Source organism: Scomber scombrus, chromosome 8 (genome assembly GCF_963691925.1).
Source record: "Scomber scombrus chromosome 8, fScoSco1.1, whole genome shotgun sequence".
In the NCBI taxonomy this organism is placed as follows: domain Eukaryota; kingdom Metazoa; phylum Chordata; class Actinopteri; order Scombriformes; family Scombridae; genus Scomber; species Scomber scombrus.
The window spans coordinates 19,814,711-19,826,451 of record NC_084977.1 but is presented as its reverse complement, the minus strand read 5'-3'; the positions used below and the strand labels follow the sequence as shown (position 1 = coordinate 19,826,451).

Genomic DNA, 11,741 nt, shown 5'->3' with positions numbered 1-11,741 from the left:
GATTGGAGATTCTGTGGTAGTTTCTGAAGGTCGCTGTCCTACCCAATAAGGAAAGTACCAGCACAGTATTACATTGAAAACTTCAGGGTGCTCATTCTGAGTTATAACCAGTGTTTGACCAGCAGAGATACAGAGCAGTACAGGTGCAAAGGGGGAAAATCCAACTTTGTATGGTCTTTTAGTTTCATTTATGCAAAACATTGTAATCTGCAGCTTTCAAAAAAGCTGTGCAATACAGCAATGGAGATGTGCAAAATCAGCATTACTTTATTTTTTAATGTAATGTTATTTTCAGACTGTCTATATTGTACAATATGTATTCTACACATTTAACACCATTATCTCAGGTGTCCAAATTGTGAAATGTGTGCATAGGAGAGCAAATATGAAGATGAGATATGCAGCCCTGCTTGGGTAATTTAATGTCTCAGTAAGGTCACTGAGCCTCAGGGAGGATGTTGACGACAGTAGAGGACATTTGTGGTGTTTGTTGTAGAAACTATGATGATGCTCGGAAGAAAGCACTGGCTAACCACTAACAAGAAGCTGTAGACCTATGAAACTAAATGAGTCATTATAACAGTAATTGAAGACCAATTTCTAAAATTAGATGTGCACCATTTTATCAAGAAAGAGAAGACTTGCTAGCACACTATCAAAGCCTACATTTTGTAAGACTGATGCAACTGAAACTCTAAACTCAAAATGGTAGATGTGCACAAATTTGTTTTCTCATTGACTCTCATATATTACAATAAATTAATACCAGTGACAATAAATGTTCTTTAATCTCTTCTGAAAAAGGGGGTTTTAGACCTAATGCTTGTGGTAGTAAAACCAAACACTAATTTGAACATATCTTATAGGGAAAAGGCTGCATGACTGCATTAGGAGAATAACTGAACAGAAAAAAATAATAATGACTTCCTTTGTCCACTAGAGGGACACAACAGAACAGGACATGACATGACAAGAAATGACAAAGACTCATCCAATTCAGGTTCATGTCATTTGTATTTTCTTCCACTACGTATACATGAATGCAAAGAAAAGGAGCAAAGATACAGCAGTAATAGCAGTAGGTGGTCATAATGAAAAGAGAGCACTACATTATTACATAATTACACATGACTGATATGTCTTCTCTTCAATGAACAGGACAATCATGAGACCATGTCAAACACAAATATAATCGAGGAGTGTTATACCTATTAATTTTCCCACTGTACTATTGCAATAGGTAGTGTTTTACTCCACTTTATGATGATCTCATGTGTATATTCCTTTAACCCAGGGACTGATAATGTAAAAAATATATATATGCATATTTCTAAAACACAAGTTGTTTGCAACAGTTAGTATTAATGCATTTTTGTGATTAAAACAAAAGAAGAGATGTACAGCTTCAATACAACTGATCCAATATAATACCCTGAGGAGACAATGGATGTTTTTAAAGCTTAAGTCATTAATGTAGAAAGGGGGATGAGAATGTATGCAAACTTCTTTTTTCTTCTCCTTTTTTTTTAAAGTAGAAAAAGTAACTTCAATTTGGGATTACTTTGGCCGATACATATCTTAGCATCTTAGTTGCTGATGTACTACAAACTCAAGCACTGAGTTCCTACATAACTGCTGATTACACTGACCTATCACTATCATATCATCAGCTTGCCTGCAAAGCATTTTTCTTTTACAGAAACAAAATGTCTTAACAAATGAAATGGAAATCCAGCCATGAAAACAAATCATATAACATCAAACATTAAGTTACTAAAACTATACACTATAACTATACATTCTTTATTATCCATGAATTCTATCACGCTAAGTACAAGTAATCAGCCTCTGCTGATATTCATCTCCATCTGTCTTTTAACATTACAAAAGCAGTGATTAACTACCAGAGGCCAGATGTATAAACGATGAGTCCGCATGAAAAACACGCGTATGCCATTTCCATCACATAAAGTGGTTTATAAAAATAGAATGTGTGCACCCTCACACATACCTCAGACAAGATTCACTCATTTTTTCCTGAAGAAAGCCACAGTATGAGTTGAAGAGAAAACTATAAATTGCTCCCTGCAATGTGGAACTAGCTAATGTGATAATGCTGCATAAGACATTTGAATATTGTTGTGTATCAATTTGGAAAAGTCATTAGTAGTGCAGAAGAAGAAAAATGTCCCACTGTGAAGAATGTTTTTGAAAAACGATGTGCTTATTTTTCCATGACATCTGTAACATATGCAGTCTCACAGTTTTGTTTTTCACATTATGTTATTTACTCACTGACTTTTCTGTAAGTGGAAAACTTCATTCGTTCAGTATGACATGATTCCACTTTCATTTTTTGTGTGGAATCAGCTTTTAGAGAAATCTAGACAGATAATTAATATACACAAAGAAATGAGGAAATCAGTCAGCTTTTCTGACTGTAAAGGATACTTTTGTAGAGCGTCCTTGGGTTTGTGAAAGGCGCTTTATAAATCACACCTATTATTAATATTTTTATTATTATTAATTGAAACTTTAGACACTTGAATGGAAAAAAGCACAAAGATATTAACTGACAAGCTCAAAGGTATGTGAATGTTACCAGAAGATATGACACATGACAAACTCTATATTGTGAAGGGAAAGAGAAATTGGGGCTGTTGTTGATGTTGGAAACCATCACCCAACTCTTAAGTGCAAAATTGTTTGACCACGAATGGCTTTGGATTCCAAACTAGTGGTGTTCTCCCAGAGTTGGCTCTGTGTTTCACTTCAAGCCCCCATCCAGTGGGGGCTGTTACTGTCTGATGTCTGCTGGTCTGAGCTGTCTCTCACCTTCAGCCAGGAAGATCTGCATGGCTCGGTAAAGTAGGTGGATACCCAGCTCACGCTTCCTCTTTACCTGCCAGTTGGACACCAAACCATAATAATCTCCTCGCTTCTGATTGGTGAGCATCTTTAACCCTGGGACATGATTGGAGAATGAAGTGGGTTATTGACAGGCTGAACAACAACATTTCCAACAACTTGATTGTTTAGTTTGTGCTTATTTAGTTGTGGTCACAGCATTATTAACTCTACTAGCACTGTCAAGAAGAAAATAATCTAAAGAAAATAAAAGGAAGGACCAGTGAGATCAAAACAGACTCTAATGAAAAATATAACAGCCAAATTCAATGTCATAAATGTTGACTAGAAAAATGACTAGATTGTACCTTATCAAAAATGAAGAGTTTAGAAACAATTGCAGGTACTTTTAAGCTGCCAGTGGTCACATGTTTGATATTTTAAGTCGTACTGAAGTTATGATATTATATCCAGCAATACAGGCTTTAACATTTAATTACAGAAACAAGGCAGCTACATATTGTATATCCAGTAAAATTACATGTGAGGAACAGTTGACAACAAGATAATAAAATGTGTATATACTCTATGGATCACATGGATTGAACCAATACAAGTTTGGTTATGAACACAGCTTGTCTCTTCAAGAAGTCCTTATGTTGGTTAAGTCAAGTAACATTTATTTATATAGGCCATTATTATAATTCACAAATGTGTAAATATACAACACCATTTATCCTTGGTCACAACCACATCCCAACATCACATTGCCTGTATCTTACTTTCAAGCCCTGTGTTTATTACAACTATGAAAATACACTCATGCGGTAATATTATGGCTTTGCAGTTGCCAAACTCTCCTTAGACTAAAGCTACAACCTAAAAAACTGAAACATTTAAATATATATCTAATAAATGAGGAATGGTATCACAAAATAAGCCTTGAGATGGTGAATACCCAAATTAAAAGCAGATGGGTACTGAGTTTTCACATTATATTCATGAGTTTTCCAGTGGGATATAGACAGAGCTAACTGGTTGAATTTCACCCTCCTTCTACTCACCCATGGCCTCCACCATGCAGGCCTCTCTTGTGTATGCCTCCACTGGAATGACGTTCTGGAAGCAGTGGAGTGAAATGACGCCCTGCTTGGCGTTCCATACCTGAAGGATGTGCTGCACTTTGCTACACAGTTTCTGTCACAGAGGAGAAATGGAAAAGTGTTTTAAATACAATTTCTACATCTAGTTTTATTTATATTGAAATTCATTTATCTAACTTACCTTAGAGGTTTTGTCCCCTGTGTAGTACTCCAAAGCCTCATACAAGTGGCTGTAGGGACGGGAGCGTTTTCCCTTGCCCACATAAAATATAGCGTGGACAAATGTCTGGAAACACTCCTGTGGAGTCATAGTCTGACTCCTTAATGGGAGGTTGGTTGTGACTCTGAGAGAGCAGAAAATTAAAGATCCATTTAATTCTGTTTTCAATGTAAAAAGTGTATATCTGCATTACAGGAGTGTGGATTGACTCAACACGGAAACAAATCAGTCCTACAGATATAATGGAAATTGAAGTCATTGCTTAGTTTTGAAGACTTTTTGTAGATTTTTTGTCCATGTATCTACTAACTTACAAATCATTTAACTTGTTTTTTTAATGTAGTTTTAGCTTTGTGTACCAGATAGGATTTTTTAAAACCTTTATTTATTCATGAAAGTTTCACTGAAGAGTAAGCCTCTCTGATCGCATTCGCACAGTTACACATTCACACCTGGAAGCTGCATCATCTAAATCTGGCTAGTTTTGGGCACATTTTTTGCAAAGTCCACATCTTCTTGGAGAGCTGGCAACACTGCCTAGAGCAGAGCAAAGACTAACACAAAGCAACACGACAGACAGCAAACCTTGGGTCGAGCAGAAGGTAGTTGAAGCTAGACTTGATAATGCCCTCCCTCCACTTTCTGTTCTGATCTGGTTGGTCAAACTGCTGGCACAAAGCCTGCTCGTCAACCCAGCAGTCAGGCAGCTTGAAAGTCTGCAGGACCAGATTCAGTTCTGGACTATAACTGAAATCTGCAGGAATTAAAAAAAATAATAATAATACAGGAAAATGACTTGATGTTTCAGTGACAGTGATGATATCTAAACAACAACACGAGAGCTTTAATGCCAGTTCAATTTTCCATTGTTATGCTACTTCATGAGAATTAAATACTTTTAGGTAAACAACAATCCAAAAAGCACAAAATAATTACCTGTGTGTGATTGGTCTGACTGCTTCTGGTCATGTGGTGATTGGGAATTTGACTCCTGCAACCGGCGGCACAGCCTTCGCATGTATGTTGGCCTGGTACGGCTGTTGATGGGACCCGGGTTCTCCCCCAGCTCCAATAGCCTCTTTCTCAGCTCCTTGTCAGTCATCCCTTTGGTCTCTAGCAACAACCTGTCCATTCCATCATCTCTTTCCACATTTTGTAATGTCTCCTGTGGTTTCTCGTTCTCCTTTCCTTTGTTCTGCTTCATGTCAGTCTGCATGGATCGCCAGTCATAAAGGATGGTCTCCTCACTGCTGGTAGTACTCATGCTGGAGCTGAGGGAGGTGTTAGCTGTAGGTGGGACATGAATCTCAATAAGCTTGTGGCCTTGTTCTGTATCAGTGTAGAGGTACTCCACTGGTTCATCCACATCCTGAATGACTGGACGCCCCCCGGGGGTGTAAGATAGGTTAGCCAGGTGCTGTGGCCTACGGCAGCTCGACAGCTGGCTCATGCTGTATCTGGGGGTACACCCGGTGCCTGGGGTGCAAGGAAGGTCAGAGTCTTCTTTAGATCTTTTTGGGGAAAAATAGCTGGAGCTGGATGAAGATGACACAGAGTCTGACCGAGAACTACAGTCCTCAGTGATCCAGACACCTTTGTTTTTCAGGCAGTCCACATCAGGGGCATCATTTATGTTTCCCCTTTTTGTTGCCTCATCTGTACTTGTCAGATCATCAGTAAGAAAATAGCTGCCCTCAGGGAGATCCCTACCTTGTTTTTGCATAGCCAGTATAACCTCTGCAAGGTTTCTTTTATAAGCATCCATTGAAGAGTACTGATTTTTTTCCATTATGACTGTATCACACAGAGTCTGTGATCCAACAGCACTACCAGTTACACTCTTAGGTAGGATGAAGGTATCAGCTTGGCTGTTGCTAACACTTGAACTGGCTTTCAGGGTGTTGGACTGTGTGTCTTGGTCATCAGTAGGCAAGGAACCTCCCCCAGTGCTGCTCCCTGAGTAGGATGGTGTTACACATGGTGCATGTGGTGAACTGTAAAAGGCATCGCTGGTCTGACACCTGAGTGTCTGACGCTGTGATCGAACCGGAGTAGGCAAGGTCTCCTCAAACAGGGAAGACGTGAAGAAGAGGCTCTCAGGCGTTTTGCTTGTTCTCAGTGAGCAGCGACTCAATCTTGAACGTGTCCTGCCTGTTACAAAAGGACTTGGTGTAAAGGTATGGTTGAAATCTTCCTGAGTTGCTTCAGCTGCATCGATCATTGGGGTGTCTGCCTTTAGTACATGATTGTTTGGGTGTTTTCCTTCGGACAAGACCAGGTTATCAAGCATACGTGGTAAATGCTCAACACTTTCAAGTTCTGAATTTATCTGAGGTTCAGACTGAGCAGTCTTTTTGGGAGATACAACACTAACAGATATTTCCTCTACCACAGGGAGTAAGAGTTGCCTGGGGTGTATGGAAGCATCCAGAGCGCTGGTGTAATGGTCGCTCTCACAGCTACTATAATGACTACTGCTGGTCCCACTGCTGCTACTGCTCCCACAGGAACCCACTACATGCCCTGGTATGTTCCCCTGAGGCTCTTTTACATTTGCATCCTCTTCTTCATCATCACTCTCTTGAAAAGCACAGTGATTAATGATGACCGTTTTCTCCATGTCCTCTTCTGCGCTCTCACTGCTCCCCCTGCCAAAAACAAAAACATGGTCCGGTGATGTGACATCGATGCCCTGCTGGGGTAAAACAGTGGCCATTCGTTCTGAATCCAGGAAGTCAGAGTACTCAGATAGGTCAAAGGCTAATATGCTAGTGCCAACAGTAGGCGGCTCTTTTGGATATTCAGGACTAAAAACAGGGAAATATTCATCTACATCCCTGAAGCTTACACTCTTACGGATTGCTCGCCTAGACGGTAATGCAGGGGGAGTGTCTCTTTTGGAGGGATAGATTCTGCCGTCGTTTGAAACAGTATTTACATCATCAATACACAAATCCTCCTCCTTAAGAGTTGGTGATACAGGTGCAGGCCCCACTTCAGACCAGCGAGTGCTTGACAGTATGGAGGGACCTTCAGATGTCCAGTGTGACAATGTGTTCCAGCCCTGGGTGTGATGCTGTTTAGTGTCCATATAAGAAAGTCTGTTATATGACATTCCTCTGCAACTTGGCCTTCCATTAATGCTAGATAGGTTGAAAAATGATGAGCGCCTTGTGCTGCTCAATGGGGCTTCGCCAAAGTCACTTATCATAGATGAACAGGAACTGAAGCTGTAGTCTGATTCAGGATAGCTGGACATGTCCGTTTGGTCTGAATACACAGCTGTGGAAGAAAAAAATACATAAATACATAAAGTTGCTTCCCTTGAATAAAGCCTGCAGTCACATGAAAAGAACATTTGTTGTAGTGTCAGATGTTACTTGGTCTATATGCAGCCACAAAGTGGTGTCATTCACTCAGCCGCACCTGCAAAGCGTCATATGTCGCCATGGCAACATACTGCGGTCTCTGTAAAAGATATCACACAGCGTCGCATAGCAACTTTCTTCTTAAACAGACATTTAGAATTCATGTTTGCCTTTTTTTCCACAAAAAAAGTTAATGTTAAATATCCCTGCAATCACTGATAAAACGTTGTTCAGTATTTTTTGCTATATCATCATAATATTTTTATCAAAAATGTCCTTAAAATAACGTGATATCATTTTGAGGTTATTTGTTTATTTGTTTATTTAAAAGGATCCCCATTAGCTGACGCCAAGACGCCAGCTAGTCTTCTTGGGGTCCAGACAATAATATTTAATAGAGCACAGACATTACAATCTCAAGTAAATATAAAAATATATAAAAATGGAAGAAAAACATTATACAGTCATGTATCACATAACCACACTCAAATAAGATGATATAATTACATTACATTGATATCAAATACATTCTTAATCTTCTTTTAAAACCAGCCTTTCCCTTAATCTCACGAACTTCACCTGGAAGACGCAATTAACCTATAAAAGACTGACAACTTCATAGAGTCGGACTTCGGTAGTGGCAGAGTAATCAGTCCCCTCGAGTGTTATAAGAATGAGTATTTGAGCAGTAAATTATATTATTATTAAAGAAATGTAGGGGTCTGAGTATTACTTATTCTATGCAAGTATATTAGTACATTAGCAGGTAGTCTATCCTTGACTCTCAACCAGGTGAGAGGATCATGCATTTCTGCAACACTAGTTCTTGGAGAACAACCAAGAACTAGTCTTGCAGCTTTGTTTTGAGCCACTTGTAATTTGTTTAAAAGACTATAAGATGCAGCAGACCATACAACTGAACAATAATTAAGATGACATAAAACCAATGAACAAACTACTTGATGAAACAACTGAGTTGAAAAACGGAGCACATTTACGCGTTATGGCAACAGCTCTACCCATTTTGGCAACAACTCTGTTGATGTGATCAGACAATGACAATGTGCAATCAAGCCAGAGCCCAAGAAGCTTCACAGTTTTTACTTGATGTATTGTTTGACCATCTATTTGTATATTAATTTTAGGATTATGTAATAATCTATACTTAGAACCAAACCCTACATATCGCCCACCCCTACTAGCCAGCCAAATACTCGGAAGATGTAACTGTAAGTCATCTGATTGAGTTGTTGCACTGCCAGAAAACATCGAAGATCTATACTGGTAGTTCCCAGAAGTTTTAAGGAAGTTAAAGCTTAATAATCAATGTAATGATTGTGGTATTAAAATGATATGATAATCTGCTGACAGATGAGCCAGGGTGTCTGCCAGTGTGTTTCAAGCTGGGCCTGAGTTGAGTTGAGAGTGAGTGAGTGAGTGAGTGAGAGAGAGAGAGAGAGAGAGAGAGAGAGGGAGGCAGAGATGGAATGTGACAATGAGGCTGGCGACCAGAGCTGAGAGTATGAAATTAACAGTATAGCTGTTAACAGTGAAGCTTGTGTACAGTTTAGGCTATTTGTCGGTGAATACATGCTACAACTCCTCAAGACCCAAGTCTTGTCTTCTATTCCTTCTTTCTGCCAAAAACAAGCATTGAGACCTGGGGAGACATGAGAGCAGCTGCTTGCTAACAGTTATGTGTGTTTTCTTACAGTATTGGAATTGAGGCAAGTCGTCCTCCTCTGTGTCCACACAGCTGGTCTCGTACTCCTGAAGAAGCTGGGCACATTTTTGATTCTCCTGTTGCTGTGCAAGATGCCCAGGTGTATTTCCTTCCTGCATGAATAAAGAACATGACAGGAGTAAACCAAACTGAAGCAAATATTCAATGGCAGATATTAGGAGATTTCTTACTGCAGTTCTGGCTATTTTTTTATATTCATTCATCTGTAACACAGAGCCAATGCAAGTTTCTAATGACTGTTAACAAAAATTGGCTTTTTTTAAACTATAGAATGTTATCTTAGATTAGAGTGCAAAATATGTATGTGCACATGTCTGTGTATGTAAGTATGAAATGATGTTCTATGCTCTGTTCAGGAGACTGACATCTGACCCTTGCACTTCCCTGGAAAAGTAATAATAAAGTGTTTTTTTTTAAAACCCTCCTTACATTATCTTTAAGGTTGGGATTCCCTCCATTCATCAAGAGCAGCCTCAGGTTTTGATAACATCCCCACAGTGCAGCAATATGGACTGGAGTCAGCCCATCAGATGATCTGGTAGAAAAACAAAAAAATACAAACACACAATCATTAAATTAAATAAACTGCTGTACGAGGTTATGTCTCAATGTAAAGTGGGGTGAAAAAATGTGGGGTGAAAGTTGGAAATCTGATCCTGTATATATGGACAATAATGATGTGGAAAAAAATTACCTAACAAGGTGATTTTTCATGCCACTGTGTTATTAACCATACCTGATATTAGGGTCAGCTCCATGTTGCAGCAACATTTTCAAGCAGCGGTTGTTCTTCTCAGTCTCTTTGCCGACAGCCAAGTGTATTGCAGCTACCCCCTTACTACCAACCAGGTCAGGACGTGCACCTTGTGAGAGAAGCTGCTGCACAGATCTGATGAAGAGGAAAGATCTGTTCAAATCTGTCATGTGTTGCGTTGCAGGAGACACAGGCATGATCAGTATTGCTGTATTGTTAAAAAAGATGTTTGGGTCTGGTTGTTTCTCAGTTAAGTTAAGTTTAAATGATCATTTGATAACTTTGAGTCAAATTTGCCTACATAGATCATAAGTCAGGTCAGATGTATTTAATTTATATGGCTCAAAATCTTTTTTTTCCTTGGAGGGCTTCACAACCATGCACAATGTTACCTTCCATCCTTAGACCCGAACAAAAGGTAAAACTGATGGCAGGTACATCAATAAAAAAACTTCAGAAACTAGTTATATGAGAAAATTTGTCACAATGCTACAGCTGAACAGTCTGCAACTCAAACAAAGATAATCGAACAAACACAACAAACAAACAACAAATACTAATTTTAAAGGCTATGTTGCTTTTAAAAACTTCAAACACACATTAAGTGATTATAATTCCACGACTGGAAAATTACTTTTTCGTTCATCAAACACACTTCAGTTATATTTTAAAGCTAACTTATACCTAAATACCTAAATATCTATGTCTAGAGGGGAAAATATCCAGCCTGTTCATTTCCTGTAGTCGCATCATTTTCAGCAGGGGCATGTCTGGGCAAAACAAAAAGAAAGACTAGAGAGCTGCAGCTCACCTGGGTTGTCCATCCTTCACAGCTTTACACAGTTGACTCTCCAGCCCCCTCGTCTTTCGATCCATGGTCAAAAGTTATGCGTTTATAAAATCTCTATCAGCAACAGCATTTTTAGCTTATATCAGTGCAGTATGATATAGACAAACAAACACGGCTAGCAAGCTAAAAGCTAACGTTCATAAAGTCTGAGAAGCTGCATACTAGTTACTGCTTGCACACATGAAACTACGATATTCTACGCGGTTAGACAGCGGTTGTTTCACACACTCCTTAGTTTGCCTTCTAACTCAAAACATTTTTTTTTTTTTAAATCCACGTAACCTTCATTTTCGAGGAGGCTGCATGACCATTCGCTTAAACTTCCCTCCAAGCAAACAAAAACCTCCCGGAAGTCCCACCCACAGCCATCTCTGATTGGACAATGCTTTCATTTTAACCAATCAGACGAGACTTTATGTATCCTACCTCGTTTTTGTTGTTCATTGCTGCTCTGGTTAATAAATTAAAAAGTATATCTCCTCCATTGTTTTAAACAGTGTGAATAGACAAGCAGTGAAAACGCATTTCATCTGTGTGTCTTTTGACGTTTTCACTTAATTGTGTCCTTTTGTTATACTGTATGTACTTTGCCCCAGGCTGTATTTAGGGCCCGAGCACTGACAAGTCAGTGAGGGACCTATTGCTTTTGCCAGGATTCTTATTATTATTTTTCACGCTCTTGTGCTGCCACTTTAGTCCTCCCTCTTGTGATGGATGACCCAACGCTGCATCCTTAAGCCTGCGTGACTTGACCATCAGCTATAAATGTTTTTAATTGGAATCAATTAAGTAATCACTTAACCCCACAGGTCAATTTCCACATCTGAAATCATTATCAAATCTATTTACACCCAT

At 39.1% G+C, this 11,741-nt stretch overlaps 1 protein-coding gene across 1 annotated transcript; it reads right to left on the bottom strand.

The window, feature by feature from the left end:
- Positions 1 to 1,155: 1,155 nt before the first annotated feature.
- Positions 1,156 to 10,912, bottom strand: ankle1 (ankyrin repeat and LEM domain containing 1). The gene is made up of 9 exons (XM_062424817.1): positions 10,848 to 10,912; positions 10,019 to 10,171; positions 9,712 to 9,817; positions 9,251 to 9,374; positions 5,130 to 7,452; positions 4,756 to 4,917; positions 4,132 to 4,294; positions 3,912 to 4,044; positions 1,156 to 2,964 (listed from the first exon to the last, which is right to left on the bottom strand). Exons 1-9 carry the CDS (start codon positions 10,910 to 10,912, stop codon positions 2,798 to 2,800), a joined length of 3,396 nt encoding a protein of 1,131 aa, XP_062280801.1. The 3' UTR covers positions 1,156 to 2,797.
- Positions 10,913 to 11,741: the final 829 nt, after the last annotated feature.

Bases quoted from the DNA above. Each gene is read 5' to 3' on its own strand.
- ankle1 (XM_062424817.1), bottom strand. From the start codon at position 10,912: ATGGATCGAAAGACGAGGGGGCTGGAGAGTCAACTGTGTAAAGCTGTG. The intron at 7,453-9,250 runs GTAAGAAAACAC...TTTCTTCCACAG, and splicing joins CTTGCCTCAATTCCAATACT to CTGTGTATTCAGACCAAACG. The intron at 4,045-4,131 runs GTAAGTTAGATA...CCTCTGTGACAG, and splicing joins CAGGGGACAAAACCTCTAAG to AAACTGTGTAGCAAAGTGCA.